This window comes from Meles meles, chromosome 6, assembly GCF_922984935.1.
Source record: "Meles meles chromosome 6, mMelMel3.1 paternal haplotype, whole genome shotgun sequence".
Taxonomy (NCBI): Eukaryota; Metazoa; Chordata; class Mammalia; order Carnivora; family Mustelidae; genus Meles; species Meles meles.
This window is the reverse complement of record NC_060071.1, coordinates 49,221,299-49,240,973: the sequence shown is the minus strand read 5'-3', so window position 1 is coordinate 49,240,973 and position 19,675 is coordinate 49,221,299. Positions and strand designations below refer to the sequence as shown.

The 19,675-nt window shown below is 44.8% G+C and overlaps 1 protein-coding gene across 1 annotated transcript; it reads left to right on the top strand.

The window, feature by feature from the left end:
- The first annotated feature begins 788 nt into the window (after window positions 1-788).
- Window positions 789-13,720, top strand: PDCD7 (programmed cell death 7). The gene is made up of 5 exons (XM_046009873.1): window positions 789-1,871; window positions 4,555-4,693; window positions 9,650-9,886; window positions 10,163-10,250; window positions 11,951-13,720. Exons 1-5 carry the CDS (start codon window positions 993-995, stop codon window positions 12,072-12,074), a joined length of 1,467 nt encoding a protein of 488 aa, XP_045865829.1. The 5' UTR covers window positions 789-992; the 3' UTR covers window positions 12,075-13,720.
- The last annotated feature ends 5,955 nt before the right edge of the window (window positions 13,721-19,675 follow it).

Here is a 19,675-nt window from a genome sequence, read left to right as displayed (position 1 = left end):
CAATTATCTTTTTTTTAAATTATTTATTTATTTGCGAGAGAGACAGTGAGAGAGAGCGTGAGAGATGAGGAGGTCAGAGGGAGAAGCAGACTCCCCATGGAGCTGGGAGTCCGATGTGGGACTTGATCCCGGGACTCCCGGTCGTGACCTGAGCTGAAGGCTGTTGTTTAACCAACTGAGCCACTCAAGCACCCCAACTCCCAATTATCTAAAAGTTAATACTTTGCTATAGGAAAAAAGCAACCTTAGCTTGACCATAGCCTGACCTCCAGGATCCTATAAGTATTCTTTAACATATGAACATCTTTTTGGAAATTTCCTTTGTTTCTACCCTCACTCCAACTTAAAAGTATATATCCAATCCCTTTGCATCCCATGGATCCTGTCCCGAGCTTTCATAAAACCATCTTCTGTGCACCGAAGACGTCTCAAGAATTCTTTCTTGACTATTAGCTCCTGGACCCCAACATCACATCACCTCCATACTGGCACTTTTCAGTTCTCCGACTAGACCTACTATTAAAGTTTTTACAAATGCTGTTCCTATCTGAACTGAGCTTCTCTCCAACTCCTACTTGTCAGGCTGAAATCCTTAGGACTGTCTCCCCTAACTTCTTCGACTAAGCAAAATCTATAAACTCTTCTTGCCCGGTGTTTTCCTCTTTTGTAGTACTTCCATTCACCGCTGCACTTCTGCATTTGTTTGCACAACTACTTAATTAATGTGTTTTCTTTACAGGTAGTTTCACGCGGGAAACTGTATCTGTTAGTTACAATGTTTGCAGTGCCGTTGGCTCCGCACCTAGAATGCTCAGGATCAGTATTTGGAAACTGAAGAACTGAAGGAACGCCCACACAGGCGTGGAGCTCTCGAGGCCGGGCGCATCCTGCTGGCGTCGCGCGTGTACTACGTCACTTCCTCCCCGGAAGACTCTCTTTCTAGGGGAACCACTCAAATTCCTGTCACTGCTCAGACTCCCTCCGTGGTGGGTATGGCTCTGCCGCCCTACTTCGCCCCAGGTCGCGCAGGCCCTCCGCCTCCGCAGCCGCCGCCTCCCGCTCCCTTCGGCTGTCCGCCACCGCCGCTGCCCTCCCCGGCTTTCCCGCCGCCTCTTCCCCAGCGGCCCGGCCCCTTTCTGGGGGCCTCCGCCCCCTTCCTCCAGCCCCCGTTGGCTCTGCAGCCCCGGGCCCCCGCGGAAGCCTCTCGCGGCGGCGGCGGTGGCGGTAGCGGCGGCGGCGTCTTCTACCCGGTGCCGCCACCGCCGCTACCTCCGCCGCCGCCCCAATGCCGGCCCTTCCCGGGGACCGACGGTGGCGAGAGGTCGCGGCCGCCGCCGCCAGGCCCGGGGCCGCCCTGGAGCCCGCACTGGCCTGAGGCGCCGCCGCCGTCCGACGTGCTTGGGGATGCGGCCCTGCAGCGCCTGCGCGACCGGCAGTGGCTAGAGGCGGTGTTCGGAACCCCGCGGCGGGCCGGCTGCCCGGTGCCTCCGCGCGCGCCCGCCGGGCCCAGCCTGGGCGAAGTGCGCGCACAGTTGCGCGGAGCTCTGCACCTGGTGCGGCGGCTGCGCGACCTGAGCCAGGCCCTGCGCGAAGCCGAGGCCGATGGCGCGGCCTGGGTACTGCTGCATGCCCAGGCCGCGCCTCTGCGCGCCCAACTCGCCGAAAGACTACAGCTGCTGACCCAGGCCGCCTATGTGGGTGAGGCTCGGCGGAGGTTGGAGAGGGTCCGGCGCCGCCGCCTGCGGCTTCGAGAGAGGGCCCGGGAACGCGAAGCCGAGCGGGAGGCTGAGGCCGCGCGAGCAGTGGAGCGCGAACAGGAGATTGACCTTTGGAGGGTCAAGTGCGTGCAGGAGGTGGAGGAGAAGAAGCGGGTAAGAGCGGCAGCTGCGCGGGGGCTGGGAACCTGAAGGGCCGTGAGGCTTTGCGCTGCCGTTTCCGATGTTTAAGCCTCCTTTTCTTCATCCTTAACATAAAAAGGTAGCCAGGCTTTCCGACCTCCTATCTTCACGTTGATTGCATGTAAATGACGCGTAGTACAAAACACAAATGCTCTAGGTGCACTGCGAGTCCTGTAAACACGGTCTGGAATTACGCAGTGGCGTTGCAGGGATGACAGACGTCCTGTCTCCTGCTACAATGTTCTACTTACTAATGTTCAAGGCGAACAAAAATCTGGGTTCTTGTTTCTTATACTGGTCTGCTGATTTTATTTTATTTTTTTAAAAAGATTTTATTTATTTATTTGACAGACAGAAATCACAAGTAGGCAGAGAGGCAGGCAGAGAGAGAGGAGGAAGCAGGCTCCCTGCTGAGCAGAGAGCCCGATGCTGGGCTCGATCCCAGGACACTGGGACCATGACCTGAGCTGAAGGCAGAGGCCCTAACTCACTGAGCCACCCAGGCACCCTGGTCTGCTGATTTTTTTTTTTTTTAAGATTTTATTTATTTATTTGACAGAGATCACAAGTAGGGAGAGAGGCAGGCATAGAGAGAGAGAGGAGGAAGCAGGCTCCCCGCCAAGCAGAGAGCCCGATGCGGGACTCGATCCCAGGACCCCGGGACCATGACCTGAGCCGGAGGCAGAGGCTTTAACCCACTGAGCCACCCAGGTGCCCCTGGTCTGCTGATTTTAATACAAAATATAGAGCACTTGGTGCCTTACCCTAATTGGCTAATGGGGCAGTAGTGATGCCTTTCCCAAGATTCCTTTGTTGAGGAATTTTAAACCACATATCCCCACGTTTAACAGTGGTGTTTTTGAGCACTTACTGCATACTAGAAACTCTGCTAAAGCCCTTGCATATGCCAGATTTTTAATCCGTGTAACAACCGTGGGAGGTAAACTCTATTCTCGCCATTTTACAGATTAGAAAATAGAGGCATAGAGAAGCTAACTTGCCAACAATCACACAGCTGGTTTTTAGCAGTTTTACTCCTGAGTTGAGCCCAGGTTGTCTCCTTTCAAAGCCTGTTGGTCTTCTGTAGGGGCCAGGGTGAAATGGAAATTGGTCAGATACTTGTTGAAGGCATTCTCATTACTTCTGGGTGCCTGTAGGTGTTTTTTTTAGTATATGTGCTGCCGAAGCGAGCACAAGGTGCCTCTAGGTGTTTCCCTCACTCCCTTCACTCTTTACAACCAGCTAGGGTTTCCTCCCTCTTCCTCCTTGTGTCTGTTACTGCCCTAGAATCTGATATAACCCCCCCCCCCACCAAAATGTGATGGCGAGTTTTGTCTTCACACCTCCACGAGTATCTTTGTTTTAAAGGAGAATACATGGAAGCAACACCATAATCTAAAGGAGTTTGCATCATCAGTTCAGCAGACATTTGGTAAGGTGCCATTATGTGCCAGACCTGGCGATGGTGATAGGGGTGAATAGGATATAGTGCTTGTTCTTGAGGGGCTTAGAGCCTCATGAGGACCATGTCTGTACAGCACGGTATGTGTTAGGGTTTCACCTGTAGGTGTTGTGGGAACCCAGAGAAGGAATATCCAGTTTTGGGGATAAGGGAAGACTCTGCAGATGATACTGTGACATCTGAACTGAGTCTTAAAGGAGATGTCAAAGCCAAGTGAAAGTAACAGGTGCAGTTCCAGGTAGAGAAGTTAATAGAAGCAGAAGAGGGGAACAGTATGGTGTGGTTGTAATGGTGAAATTACAGGCATTTATTTGATAGATGGGAAGAGAGCTTTAGGCAAAAGGATCTTTCTTACCATCCACACTGAGGGGATTGAAGACCAGGTCCTGTGAATGATGGTTTGAGGAACCAGTCATTTTGTCTACATGTGAACCAACTTAAGAAGAGTAGGATAGGGTCTTCAGTGTTTGAAAGGCTCTCATGTCAAAAAATCCTAGGCACTCTACTTGTGATCTCTCTCTGTCAAATAAATACAAAAAAATCTTAAAAAAAAAAAAATCCTAGGCACTTAAGAACACTGGAGTACAAGCTACGCATGTTGTGTGTCACTGACAGAATTGTGGAGTCCCAGGCCTTTCTAACCCATTCCTTATCTTCCCACCTGGTCTGAATCTTTGGGTTCAGGAGTCCACATTTTTTTAAAAAAATATTTTATTTATTTATTTGACAGAGATCACAAGTAGGCAGAGAGACAGGCAGAGAGAGAGGAAGGGAAGCAGGCTCCCCACTGAGCAGAGAACCCAACGCAGGGCTCGATCCCAGGACCCTGGGATCATGACCTGAGCCAAAGGCAGAGGCTTAACCACCGAGCCACCCAGGTGCCCCAGGAGTCCACATTTTTAATAAGAGAGCTTCCAACCTAAAGTTGGTGCAGGTGTTTCTTGGACTACATTTGAACAAATTCCAAGGAAGAAACAAAGATCAGAGCCCGCATGGAAACTGCAGAGAAGATAATCCCTTGGCTGGAACAGTGCTGGAGAGGAATTGTGTCCAGTCTAGGAAATTGGGAGGGAGATCAGTAGAAACTCTCAACCCTGTAACTGTCTGATCTTCAAAAGCTCACTGCTAGGCAGCTGTTCTCTGCTGTAGGGTTGTTCCAAAAACGAAGTCTGTCTCATGGACTCTTTTTTCCAGGAGCAGGAACTTAAAGCTGCTGCTGATGGTGTCTTATCTGAAGTGAGGAAAAAGCAAGCAGACACCAAAAGAATGGTGGACATTCTTCGGGCCTTGGAGAAATTGAGGAAACTCAGGAAAGAGGCAGCAGCAAGAAAGGGTAACCGTGGCTTTGGATTTCTATTTGTATTTATTCCTCTGTTGCCCTGCACTGTCCCTTTCTTTACCCTATCGCCCTCTCCCTGCCATTTTTTAAGGAAAAATATTTGATAATTTTTTATTTTCACCCAATAGCGTAATAAAGCTTGTCAGCAGTACCTCAGAACTTTTGAAGCAGGAAGCCTCAAACTTCATTTACCCCTTGGTTGCCAAGGTTGAAAAGAGACTTTGACTCCTCATTCCTACCCCAGGCATTCCTGGCCACACTTTTCTGAGTGAGGTTGGCATGGCTGGTCACCTTTGCCCATGTACCAAGGCAAAAGCTATCCTACCTTTACTAGGTTCATCAGGAGATGTTGAAAACTTGGCATGCTCCTTCAGATATGTTTCCAGCCTGAAACATTGATATTTAAAGAGGTGTGAATGGTTGGACAGGGCAAGGAGTGCCTAGCGGACTATATGATGTCCTCAGCTTACATGCTTTTGGATCATAAAACCTCAGTCATCTCCTCTTACCTCTAGAGGAAGCACTGGTTTTCTAGAAGATCCCTAGTTGTGCTTTGAACATTTGCCTGTCTTAATCTTTGCTCTTGCCTGTCAATTCGTGTGGAGGGCCCTCAGTTCCATCTTTTCCATTTTAAGCTCTCACTGTCCTTCAGAACTAAATACACATGCAACATTCTCCATCCTTCCCTGATTTGGGCTGAAGTGACCTCCTCCTCACTTGCACGTGGTTTGGACCATATGCTACCTTATTTAGTAGGCCGTAGGCCATTGATATTCACCAGGGATATTTGAGAACACATAAATTAGCAAGTACTGTGATAGCAGATGACTTCCCCTGTGTGTTTTAAAATATAAATGGAACCTGTGAGTCAGGCCCGTAATAAAGTTTCATTGGGATATGACCATTGTGGATTCAGCCAAGCACATTCACTAGCTAAGTGGTTAGCTTCTGCATGCCGGCCTTCAGAGTAACTGATTCAGATTCAGGCCTCGGAAGCAGATGACCCCATAGCACATTCATGAGTCAAAGGGGAGTTTGCATCTATGGTGTCTACCCTTATCTCTTCCTTGGGGAATGAAAACCCGGGTTTTTATTTAATATTCTCCTGCTCCATGCCCTCTGTGAGGTGAGTGGTCAGTAAACTTTTGCCAAGTAAATTTCCTAGCATAATTTCTCACTATTAGTCTTCCTCACTTTGGTCCAAAAGAAGGGGAGGGAATTTTGGAGGAATTGTGATCTATTTTTAAAAAGCAGCTTCTCTGGAGTTAATGGACTTGAATGTAAAATGATTTGGTAACTAGCTGCTGGTTCCATTATATACTTAAAATTTTTCCTTCAAGATATGTGTACCTCCAAGTAAGGGCTCAGAGAATGAGGCTGGATATGTAAACAGGGCCACATTGCAAAGTGTCTTAGGGGCCAGACTAGACTGCTCACCTATGCTTAAAGCTGAGGGGAGTCACTAAAAATTTTAAGCAGAAAGTGAAATGACAGCAGTGATTAGTGCTGGTGGAGCAGAGAAAGTTTTGGAGCATCTAGGATGGAGGGAGAAGAGGAGAGAGACTGAGAAGGCTGTTCAGTAGTCTGACCATGGATATTATGGGAGTGTGAACTAAGGATCAGACGGTGAGTTGGAGAAAAGTAAATGGGTTTAAGAAATATGAATAAAAGAGAGAGGGAGTGTATGAGTAAATAACTTGGGGAACTCAGCCATGGGAGGAGGAACAGACTTGGGTTTGGCGAGTTCAGCGTGGGACATGGTAAGTTTGAGGTGCCTGTGGTAATATCCTGGAGAAGAGGTCATCAGCATGTAGCCACGAGTCGGCATGTCCTTCAGGAAGTTGTACAGTGTGAGGTGAGGGCCAAAAAGACAAAATCCTAGGGAATGTCAAAATCCAGATGGATAAAGGTGTGGCCACAAGAGAGGTCAGAGATAGGAGAAGGTAGGTCGCCTCCCTCCTGAAAAGTGACAAATGCCCAGAGAGAATGTGTTATCTTGAGCAGGTTACCCAGCCATCTTTTTGCCTTGGTTTCCTCATCTGTAAGAAAGAGTAATGATGTTCAAGCAAAGCAATTAGAAGAAAATGACCTGGAGAAATGTTAGCCTTTCAGGTGAGGATAGGAGAATGAATTCCACAACCTCTTAGTGGTGATGGTTGAAGGAGAAAACAATCAGACCTTCAAAGGCCTGAATCAGTCAGCTCTTTTAGGAAGCAGTTTAGTACCACATTTAGGTAATCCTGGAAGTACTCATAAACATTTCTTCTCTTGAGGATTTATCCTAGAGAAATAATCTGTAGAAGGAAAAAAGTGACATGCCCCAGAGTATTGATTGTAACAGTATATGATAATAGGACCTTTGGAACAGCCTAAGTGTCCAGGAATAGGGAGCTTGTTAAGTAAACTATGGTACATTGATTTGATGAAACAGGATATAGACATTCAGTAATGATAAAGACTGGAAAAGAAGGTAGAGAATTGAAATGGAGATGTAGAAATTGCACATACTGTGTTGAACTGTGTGACGTTGCTAATGTACGGATGAACAAAAATGACTGCAGGCTCAACAGGGGAAATAAAAATGGTTGACTATGTTTGTTGTGTGCAGATTTTCTTTTTTAAGATTCTATTTATTTAGGGGCGCGTGGGTGGCTCAGTGGGTTAAAGCCTCTGCCTTCCGCTCAGGTCATGATCTCAGGGTCCTGGGATCGAGCCCTGCATCAGGCTCTCTGCTCCGCGGGGAGCCTGCTTCCCCCTCTCTCTCTGTCTGCCTCTCTGCCTACTTGCGATCTCGCTCTCTGTCAAATAAATAAATAAAATCTTAAAAAAAAAAAGATTTTATTTATTTGATGATCATGACCCGAGCCGAAGGCAGAGGCTTTAACCCACTGAGCCACCCAGGCATCCCTGTAGTGTGCAAATTTGATCTTCCTTGAATCTGGCCTTGTTAAGATGCTTCCATAATAAATACATTTGCCTTTAAAATCTTTGTGGATGGCCCACACCCACATCACTCCAGGATGAATCACCAGCAGCTTCTCTGTCTCGGGGCCGGTGGTAGTGAGTGCACAACTGTGACCCACTCAAGTGTGCACAGCTGTGACCCACTCAAGTGTTCATTAAACTTTAAAACATTTCCTTAGGAAATTTTTAAAAAGATTTTATTTATTTATTTAAGAGAGAGCACAAGCCAGGGGAGGAGCAGAAAGAGAGGGAGAAGCAGACTCTCTACTGACCGGGGAGAGTGATCTGGGGCTTGATTTCATGACCTTAGCCAAAATCAGGAGTCGTTTAGGGAGCTGCCTTTGGTTCAGATCATGATCCCGGGGTCCTGGGATCGACCCCCACATTGGGCTCCCTGCTCAGTGGCGAGTCTACTACTCCCTTTAACCGTCACCCCACTCATTTTCTCTCTCTCTCAATAAATAAAAAATCTTAAAAAAATTTTTTTTCACTCATGCACAAAAATAGAACATTTAAATAAAATACCCATAGTCTAATGCAGTTATCACACATAACAACATTAGTAATGATCCTTTGATACTACCTATTAGCTGGTCTGTAATCAAATTTTCCCAGTTGTGGCACTAGCTATGTTGCCTGTCCTGTTGGCTGACCTCACATTTAAATCAGTGTGACAAACCACCCCAGGTTTCCCAGGATGCTGGGCTTTCAATACTAAAACTGAACAAACTGAAATATTTGGTCATCCCACACTAAGCAGTAGACTGTGAGGTCAGTGTGATTGGTTATGTGTATTTCTTCCTCTTTATCCAAGTGTGTTCTCCCAGAACTTCAGGCTCCGTCAACAGGAGAATTGTGTATTAGTTGGTCTGGGAGCCTTTGCTATGAAAATATCAGAGTAAAGAAGTATAAGATAGATCCTCTCTTTTTTTTTTTTTTTTTTTAAAGATTTTATTTATTTATTTGACAGACACAGCGAGAGAGGGAACACAAGCAGGGGGAATGGGAGAGGGAAAAGCAGGTTTCCCACAGAGCAGGGAGCCTGAGGACCCTGGGATCATGACCTGAGCTGAAGGCAGCCGCTTAATGACTGAGCCACCCAGGCCCTGAGAGATCCTCTCTTTAGTGAGATCATTGCCCAACCAAAGGATCAAAACCATAAGAAATAAATAAAATCAGGTTAAGTGGAAAGATCCAGAGAGAGGAGTTAGGGAAAGTCAGTCAGGGTGGGGTCAGACTAATTGGAGACTCAAGATCAAATTGAACCTTGAAGATGGGCTAGAATTTACAGATTCTGAGCAAATTCATAGTGTAAGTAGGGCTTTTTTTTTTTTTTTTAAAGATTTTATTTATTTATTTGACAGAGATCACAAGTAGGTGGAGAGACAGCAAGAGAGAGATGGGGAAGCAGGCTCCCCGCTGAGCAGAGAGCCCGATACTGGATTTGATCCCAGGACCCTGAGATCATGACCTGAGCTGAAGGCAGAGGCTTTAACCCACTGAGCCATCCAGGCATCCCGGACTTTTTTTTTTTTTTTTTTTTTAAATTATTAACACATAATGTATTATTTGTTTCAGGGGTACAGGTCTGTTGTTCGTGAGTCTTAAATAATTCACAGCGCTCACCATAGCACATAGCCTCTGCATTGTCTATCACCCAGCCACCCCCTCCACTCCAGCGACCCTCAGTTTGTTTCCTGAGATTAAGAGTCTCTTACGGTTTGTCTCCCTCTCTGGTTTCATCTTGTTCCATTTTTCCCTCCCTTCCTCTAGGATCCTCTGTCTTGTTTCTCAAATTCCTCGTATCAGTGAGATCATACGATAATTGTCTATATCTATCTCAGATTGACTTATTTCTCTTAGCATAATGCCCTCTAGTTCCATCGGCGTCGTTGCACATGGCAACCTAAATGGGGCTTTGAGTCTGCATTAGAACACAGATTTTGGGATAGTTATCTCTAAAATACCATTTGGATCTCTGCCTAGGTGTCTGTCCCCCAGCCTCAGCAGATGAGACTTTCGAGCATCATCTTCAGCGACTAAGAAAACTAATTAAAAAACGCTCTGAATTGTATGAAGCTGAAGAGAGAGCCCTCAGAGTCATGTTGGAAGGAGAACAAGAGGAAGAGAGGAAAAGAGAACTAGAAAAGAAACAGAGGAAGGAAAAAGAGAAGATTTTACTTCAGAAGCGTGAAATTGAGTCCAAGTTATTTGGGGATCCAGGTAAGTTCCTCTGTAACCAGGGGAGAAAAGGAAAATACTCGATTGGCACCTTTTTTTTTTTCCTCATGGATGAACTCAATGTAAGCTAAGAAGTTGAGGTAGCAAATGGCACCTGCAAGATTTGAAATCCTAAACTGTGTACTGGAAATCACGGATAAAGATGAAATATTCAACCACATTGTCATACTGTCATAGTCATGGGCTCAGTCAGCTTGCATGGAGAAATACACTGTGAATATGAATATGATGATGCGGTAACATGCCTTTCTTTTGCAGATGAATTTCCACTTGCTCATCTCTTGCAGCCCTTCCGACAGTATTACCTCCAAGCTGAGCACTCCCTGCCAGCCCTCATCCAGATAAGGTCAGAGGGGCACTCTCCATGTTGCCTTCCCCCTGGGTAGCAAGTAGCCCTCGAGGTGCTTATGTTGTCGAAGTCTGTTGCTGTATCGCTCGCTCGCTCTTTTTTTTTTTTAATTCCTTACGGGAATGTAAAGTTTCCCGGTTCTAAGGATGCCACACATGCCTTTTTAGTCCTCAGTCCTTGAGCAGTAGATGTCTCTGTTTTGACAGGTGAAGAAACTGAAACTCAGGTTGTAATTTGCCTGACAAGTATTGGCTCATGCTGTAACTGGTGTATTAAAGCATTGGCTTCTTTTTCCTAATTCTCTTCTGCTGCTAAGTAGACCAAGGGTAGGAAACCCTCCCTGCCTACTTGCCTGTGGAGACTGTTTAAGTGCCATACCGGCTTGTGAGTTCCACAGGTCAGAGCCAAGAGAGCTAGGAACAAGGAGTCACATCTTAATCTGCAGTTACTAATGTTTTCAGCGCTCTTGGGTCTCACTTTTCCTCGCCTACAAAATGCAAATGGTGGACTAGAATGTGGCCTTCAAACTTGAGCAGTAGTGCCCTTCCCAGAGACAGTCTGCTGAGAAATCCATTTGTAAAATAGTTGGAATGAGTGGGTTCCTTAGGCAGTTCAAATCTGTTATTGACTGGAAGCGCTTTGTTGTTGTCTGGATTCCCCAGAACATCTGCCTGGGGCCTCGCGGTCTTGCAAGCCTGGTTTGAAAATCACTGAACTAAGTGATCTCTCAGGTTCCTTCCAGAGCTCTAATGATACTTTGGAGCATACCAAGTTGGTGTTCTGGGAAAAGCGTATTTCTGGCTAACATACAAGTTTTAGCTTCTGAGCATAAGTACAGTTGATTCTCGTCATTCACCGTAGCTATGTTCTGTAAAGCTGCAGGTAGTGAATTAGAGAATACTGGACTCTACCCCTCGGGGAAATACGGGGTTAGGTTCCTGTCAGCCTGAAGCCACAACCTTCTCCATCAACCAGTCAATGCATAACATCGTTTTATGTGGATTTCTTTTTAAAAACATGTTATTTAATATATATTGTCAGTTCATTAACATTGAACTCCTAGCTAACAGCATTGTAACTCCTTCCTCAACATAGCTTCTCTAGCACGCACGTATTCTCCGTAAGGCATACCCCAGCGTTCTCCCGCTAGCTAGCACTGTAGCAGTGTACCTGGGGCCATCTTAAATAGCATCAGTAAGAGCACAAATATGTGGGAAATGTTGTACTAAAGAGACTGCAGAAGGGACACTTCTTTACAGTGTGAGGTTGAAAACAAGAAGACAGCGTCACCTTATTCAACTTCAGTTGGGAATGTGCCAGTCAGGACTCAGCTTTTTCGCTGCTCTGTGCATGTTGGCAAGTGACCACGAAAGCCCCATGAGTAATGATTGTGTGGTTGCAAATGAGTTTTTGTGAAATGGGCAAATTTGCAGATATGGAACCTGCAAATAATGAGGATCAACTGTATATTCATTATTTGGTTATCCATAAGATTGTAAGTTCTTTGCAGTTTCTTATCCTTTATATGTACATTTAAGAAATATGATCTTTTGCATAATGCCTAGAAATCAAGTTCTTTAGCAGACTAGTACATCAGTCATTTGAAAGCTAAGTCCTAAAATAGAGTATTTAGTTGCTGAACATGTTGCTTGGAATAAAACAGAAATAAACTGTTGTTCTACAATGTTCTTATTAAGGCATGACTGGGATCAGTACCTGGTGCCATCTGATCATCCCAAAGGCAACTCCGTTCCCCAAGGATGGGTCCTTCCACCACTCCCCAGCAATGACATCTGGGCAACGGCCATTAAACTGCATTAGTAAAGATGCTCCAGGATTGTGGTCCAGCCATGGCTCTTTCCAGCTCTGAAAATGAGTGATGCTACCATCTTCTTGTGCTGTAGACTAAACCACAACCTCCAAACTCCGTATGGCATTGTCCTACCCAGAAGTTACGTTTTCCTTGCGTGCTCTGTCTTGGCCAGAGATGCCTCTTGAATCAGGAGATTAATATGGTTCTTCAGGAAAGGACCTAGGTGAACTGGGGTTATTACAACAGGCAGGGGCCTTGGTTCACCAAATTTGCCTCTGTTTTGAAGGGGCTTGGTCCAGAGTGACTTGTTCATTTACTCTTAACTGCCTTGTGTGTGATGGGTAAGTACGCTCAACACGGGTGTGCACTGGGTAGACTTAGCAGCCTTTCCCCCCTGTACTGAGTGTGTAGGCAGGCTTGATGCAAAACCTCCGTAATCTCCCCACCCAGAGAACTCTCTGACTTCTAGGAGGAAAGGTCAGAAATGCCTTATCTTTGGTTTGTGACTCTTGAGAGGCTGCAGTCTGCAGGCGAGGCTGCCAGAAAAACTTGGTGGAATTGTCTGGTGGTCCTGCGGAGAACTTGGAAAACCTCTACCCATATCAGATTGTGTTTTAATGGATAACGGCTGCATTTTCCTGTGTTAGAAGGATCCTAACAAAAACACCTGGTTTTTAAGTTCCTAGAGGTCTACAGGTTCGGTATCCCCAATGATAGACATTTATTTCCCTGTGGGAGTGGGACCATAACCTCACTCAGTCACATTATAGGGGCCAGTATAGCTGTGGAGTTTTCTCAGAAACTCAGGCTTCCAGAAGCACCCATGTAGTTAAAGCTGGGAGGAAAACAGATAAAAGTCAAATTAATTTTATGATATTCATTAATAAATACTGTTGTGCCTGGAAATGATCGACCATATAACATGTCAAGGGTTTGTTTTATTTCATTTTGCTCTTTATCATCTACTGTATTATTTATATTTCCAAAAAGCTGAATAAATACCATTTTTATTTTTTAGCTTGAGCCTTTGCTCCCAGATTTGTTGCCTACCAAATCACTACACACACTTTCACATTGACAAAACACATTCTCACCCCAAAATGCAAATTTGTGAAATGGACATTTGCTATAGGGAGGTGAACCTCAAGCACCAAACTTAGTGGAATCCAACTCAGGGTAAGCAGGAAAGGACACCAGCTTAGGAAATGATTTCATGTAATTGGAAGCTCTGGCGTGCAAGATGTTCGTTTTGTGTTAAATCTGCACTGTTAAATTTATATATTTTGCATTTCAGAGTTAACAGATAGGATATGAGGGCCAGCCAAGTGTATGCCTAAGCTCATAAACCTTAAAATCTAATGCGATTAGCCTCACATAACCCCATAGGCCTGTGTGTCCTTTTGCTCTTTGTGATGTCCTTTGCATCCGATGAGATGCAGAAAGAGTAGAAATAAAAGATGAATTGTATGATGTGTTCAGTGTCCAGGCAGCCTTGTCACTAAAACATCTACATTGAGAGGCACACAAACGTGAGGCAGAGATTCAGGAAAACTCAACAGAACCCAAGGGGCATTTAACCCCAGGTGGAAAAAACCATTCCCTCCTTCCTCGTTCAGCTTCCTCAAAGTTTTAATAAAGTAAATGTTGTTTCTGTCTTCTGGTTGGTTTTGTTTTGTAAGTTCTCCCTGGCTTATCGCCTTGTGTGGTGGTAGTGGCTGCAGCCTCTGGTTCTAAATGGGTTTAGAAAGAAAGATAATAGTGTCTTCAACGAATTATACTTCTGAAAATATGGACAGTGTCATGGTAATCTTTAACCACAGTGTTTTTTAATTTATCGTGGAAAATTTCCAACATTCAGTAGTAAAGAGAATAGTATTATTTTTTTTATATACCCCTCATATGGCTTAAAATACCTTCCAACTTGTAGCCAATCTTGTTTTATCTATATCCCCACCACTCTGGATTATTTGTGAAGCAAATCCCAGACATAGTCATAAGTATTTAGTATGTGTAGCTCTAAAAGATATTTTTAAAACTTAACCATAGTGCCATTATCGCACAAGAAGAAATGAATGACTCCTTAATATCATCAAATACCCAGTCAGTATTCAGATCTCCTTATCTCATGTGTTTTACACTTTGTTCAAATTAAGATCTAGGTGCAATCCATATGTTGTTACTGGTTGATGATGTCTCCTAAATTTCTGATAATCCGTAGGTCTGTCTTTCTTCCTGTGTATTCTTATACTTTCTGTCTCTCCCTTGTGATTTATTTTTATTTTTTTTAAAGGTTTTATTTATTTATTTGACAGAGATCACAAGTAGGCAGAGAGGCAGGCAGAGAGAGAGAGGGAGGCAGGAAGCAGGCTCACCGCCGAGCAGAGAGCCCGACATGGGGCTTGATCCCAGGACCCTGGGACCATGACCTGAGCTGAAGGCAGAGGCTTTAACCCACTGAGCCACCCAGGTGCCCCGAAATACTTTTTTAAAAGATCTTATTTATTTGTCAGAGAGCACAGCAGGAGGAGCTGCAGGCAGAGGGAGAAGCAGGCTCACGGCTGAGCAAGGAGCTTCACGTGGAGCTCCATCCCAGGACCATGACCTGAGCCAAAGGCAGATGTTTCACTGGCTGAGCCACCAGACACCCCCGCTGGAATACTTCTAAAAAAGAGAAACATCCCCTCATCAACCATTCGGTTACCCTAGGATACAATCTGTATAGGAAAGGCAAATAAGTACTTTTTTTTTTAACTAATTTTCAAAGTAACGAGCTGGTCCCCTAGCATCCTTCAAAGGTGACCAGTGAATTTTAAGTATCATAAACTCAGATCTAAACATAATTTGTCTTCCAACCCATTGTTACTGTTTTTTCATTAATTGCCTTACCTTTGGTCGGTGGCAGCCCTTTTTAACTCAATTCCAAAATTCCCATTCAATTCCAGTGTTCTGTTCCCAGTCTGTCTTGCACATTTCCTTTCCCAAACCAGGAGGCAGTCATTTCGTGACCCCTGGTTCCTGTTAAGTGGAAAACGTATTTGTACGCCACATTCTTGCTAATTCTTGTTAGTTGGTTTTTATGCTTATGAGTCAGAACGAGGAATTACAGTCCTGTTGGGCTGGCAGACTTTTTCTAAATCTTGCCTCTTTTTTATACCTATATTCTTTTTATATTGAACATAAATTAATGAAAATGGAGAAATAAACTCATTCAAAGATTAACAAGAAATGTGTTGATTCATCTTGTCCTGTATATAAGAATACTTTGTCTTCTTTCCCGGTAGAGGAGACCCTGGATTTATGAGATACTCTTAACAAAAACCATTTGTTTTTAAGAAATACAAGGAACATTAGGGGTGCCTGGGAGGCTCAGTGGGTTAAACCTCTGCCTTTGGCTCAGGTCATGATCTCAGGGTTCTGGGATCGAGCCCCGTATCGGGCTCTCTGCTTAGCGGGGAGCCTGCTCCCCCCCCCCCACCCCGCCCCTGGCCTGCCTCTCTGCCTTCTTGTGATCTCTGTCAAATAAATAAAATCTTTAAACAAATACACAAGGAACATTAGAAAATAAAGAGATTAGTTATATGTTAAATACTAAGAGTGTTCGGCTCTAGTGGCTGAGTTTATGATGTCAAAGGATTTGCTACAAGCCAATGAATGTAATCACTAAACCCATTCATGTTCCTGTGTCCATGTGACTTGTGCAAGAGTGTATCAAGAAGCTTAGCTGGGATTATATCCTCTGTTGTAGCAGTTCACTTCCACATGTTTTATCCACAAGGAAGTTCTCCTGGGAATCACAAGGTAAGTACAAAGCATGTCTTCTTCCATTCAAATAATAACATAGAATATATAGAAGGAATGTGAGTGCTACAAAGTACTAGCAGTGATATATTTTAGGTTCTAGAGATTACATGAGGCATTTCCAACTAAATCTTTTTTTCTTTTAATGCTTAACAACCAATAAACTATTCCTGTATAATGTTAACTTTTTTATCTTTTAATACTTATTTGACAGAGACAGCGAGAGAGGGAACACAAGCATGGGAAGTGGGGGAGAGAGAAGTAGGCTTCCCGCTTAGCAGGGAGCCTGATGCAGGGCTCTATCTCAGGACCCTGGGATCATGACCCAAGCCAAAGGCAGACGCATAACCACTGAGTCACCCAGGTGCCCCATAACTGTTAACTTTTTTTTAAGTTTATTATTTGAGTAATCACTACACCAACCTGGGGCTCAAACTCATGCCCCTGGACCAACAAGAGCCACGTGCTCTTCTGAGCTAGGCAGATACCCCTAACTATTAACTTTTGGGTACACCCATTCAGTAGTTCCTGACTTAGCGCATCTGGCTACCTATGAAGAATCTGTTTCCAATGTAGGTTACATTTGCCTGTTGGAATAAACTGAGTTTCTCATAGTCTCTGAAGCAGGGATCCGTTTCTGAGGCAGTTGGTGCTAGAGCGCATAACTTTGCAGAGCGGTAGGCTCCTCTCATCTCACTGCCAGAATATGGATACCAGGATTTGGACTGTGTACTTGGGAAACCATTTTTACCGTTGGCCAGGAACGACATTAAATGCTGAAGACAAAAAAAGAGCAAAAAGACAGGATTCCTGCTCTCTTGGAGTTAGAATCTAGAGTAGAGAAGCTTAACTATATAGATGATTAGTTATAATTGTGATACGTACTTCTAAGAAAAAGTGGTTAGTCATTATTTCTATTTTCCATTGTTCAAATATATATTAAGTGCCTGATAAGGTTTAGATTAATTTGCTAAATACAAGGGCTGTAATGGTGAGCAAAATACCAAGACCCTGTACAGATTTTGAGGGGGATAGGTTAATATCCAGTTAATTGATCCATCTATCATAAAAAATATGCTGAGTGCTTTGAAGGAAAGGTATGGTCCTGTAAGAGTAGCTCCCACCCCCGTTTTTTTCAAATTTAGTTTTGGGGTGCCTGAGTGGCTCAGTGGGTTAAAGCCTCTGCTTTCGGCTCAGGTCATGATCCCAGGGTCCTGGGATCGAGCCCCGCATCAGACTCTCTGCTCAGCAGGGAGCCTGCTTCCTCCTCTCTCTCTGCCTGCCTCTCTGCCTACTTGTGATCTCTGTCAAATAAATAAATAAAATCTTTAAAAAAAAATTTAGTTTTGTAATGCATTTAGATAAACAAAATATATAGTAGCAATAGGCATGTTACTCAGTTTACATATGTCTATGCTGGGTCACAAAGCCAAATGTATTTCATACTATGGGTCACAATAAAAAAGAAATCTTAAAAGCCACTGTACTGGATAGATCCTATCCAAGTTTGGGGGTTGGATCAGGAAAAGCTTTTGAGGAAATAATGTTTCAGCTGAGCTATGAAGAATGAACAGCTATAAACTAGTACAGAGGAGACAAGAAGAAGACAGAAATTTGGAATAGCATATGCAAAAGGCCTGTGTTGGGCCAAGAGACCAAAACAATTGAAGACTAGCATAGCAAGAGTAAGGAGGGGAGGTAGTAGCAGCCAAACACGGCAGGGCTTTGGAAGCCCTTATCAGGAGTTTGGGTTTTATTCTGAGAGCAGCTGGGAACTTTTAAGCAGGAAACTGGCTTAGTGTTCTGTTTTGAAATGATTGCTTTTGTCCCAGTATATGAAGCAGACTTCTAATATTAGGGCATAAGAGGATACATGGACACCGGTTAACCAAGTGAGAGATAATGGGGGCTTGGACTCCCTTGTTAGCAGTGGAGATAGCATGAAATGACTGGATTCCAGAGATTTAAGAGAGAAAACATGGCAGGGAATTGAGATGGACTGTGGTGAAGAAGAAAGTGTCGGGCATGAGTTCTCAGTTTGTATACCTTCGACATCCCTTGAGACAAGGAATCCTGGAGGAGGAGGAACAGTTTGGGGGAGGGGAAAATCAGGAGTTCACTTTGGATATGTAGAGTCTGAGGCATCCTTGAGGACAGTCTTGGAAGAGATGCCTTGTAGGCAGTTATTATGAGTTCGATCTCGGAGAACAACTGGAGAATTTAATATGTGAGTCATCGGCACATAGGTTATTGGCACTATGGACAAGGATGAAGTCATTTAGAGAGCACAGTGGAGATTTTAAAAAATAGTACCGGGGCACCTGGGTGGCTCAGTGGGTTAAAGCCTCTGCCTTCGGCTCAGGTCATGTTCTCAGGGTCCTGGGATCGAGCCCCACATCGGGCTCTCTGCTCAGCGGGGTGCCTGCTTCCCCCCTCTCTCTCTGCCTGCCTCTCTGCCTACATGTGATCTCTCCCCCTCTCTCTGTCAAATAAATAAATAAAATCTTAAAAAAAAAATAGTACCAATGTCAGTGCCTTGCTTCCACATAGACCAGTTACCACAACCCCCACTTGCCCTGTCTCTCACCTCTAGGCTCTGACTCAGCCCAGTGAGCACAGACCCACGGAGATGTCCTGGATTATGCAGCCTGCTGAAGCATGCACAGACTGGCTTTGCCAGCATCCCAGCTCCCCTACCCTCAGCCCACACCTTTAGAGCCTTCAGGGCTTTCTCCACTGTCTACTGAATGGAGTCAGTGTTCAGAGCCTTTCCCAGCTCTACCCCAGTCTTCAGTAACCGCAGGCTGCTTCCCAGCAAAACTATCTACTTGAGTCACACAGGTGGTCTCCCCCTCACTCTGCCCTGCCTCTGTTCCCTGTCTCAAGCTGGAGCTACCCTCTCCACTCTACCTTTTCCTGCTCACAGGCCGTTCCCCGACCCTGAAGGTCCCATCCTTGCTGAAGCTCCCCTGACCCTGATAAGGCCTAGAATACTTTCTTTCCTTTGAAGACTATCATCACTTCATGATCTGTACCTTTCATTTTCTGTTTAGCAGAGATGACTGTCAATCTGAGAATGCCAAAACTTGCTAACTTTCCTATGTCCCCTGCAACTCCCTATCCTTAGAGGTCTCCTGTTGGAACAGGTAGATGGGGCAGATAACTTACTGATCACTCTGCGACTTTTCTGATCCTGTAGCATAAAGAACCGCTCCCAGTGTGCTGGGAACTTGTCTCCTGGCATGGGGTAGAGAAGCCTCTTGAGGCTTAACATACGGTAAGACCCAGACAAGAGTGGGCAGACAGCGGAGATGAGGGAATTAAAGTATTTGCCCATCTGGACTCATTTGACCTCTCTGCACTCAGATTACTTACTCTGCCTCCTCACATGATGTTCTCCTGTGAGCATGGGGATGACCCAGTGACCCCTCGAAACAGCGCTTTGCAACATCCTGGTAGGGATGACATTGTGTTAAGCCAGAGATATTCCCTGGTGTGGCTCCCTGATAAGCCCTGATTGTTTGCAAAATGCCAGACTGTGGTCAGAATCTTTATTTAATCTGGTTTAGAATACATTACAAATCCCTGGTGGTTGTGAACATTATTAAACTAGCAGACACATACTTGATCTTAGACTAAAGGCCCAGAGTCTATGTCTGAATGAATTTTTAATTCTTAGATTTCAGCTTTAGTAGTAGATACTGTTGGCTAATGCTAATTGACTTTCTCACCAACAGTGCAGGAGAGTTCCAGATGTCCACATCCTCATCAACCCTTGATATTCTCAAGCCTTTTTTTTTTTTTTAAATTT

Coding starts and splice junctions, on each gene's coding strand:
- PDCD7 (XM_046009873.1), top strand. CDS start 993: ATGGCTCTGCCGCCCTACTTCGCCCCAGGTCGCGCAGGCCCTCCGCCT. Junction 4,694..9,649: donor AGAGGCAGCAGCAAGAAAGG/GTAACCGTGGCT, acceptor ATCTCTGCCTAG/GTGTCTGTCCCCCAGCCTCA. Junction 10,251..11,950: donor CCAGCCCTCATCCAGATAAG/GTCAGAGGGGCA, acceptor GTTCTTATTAAG/GCATGACTGGGATCAGTACC.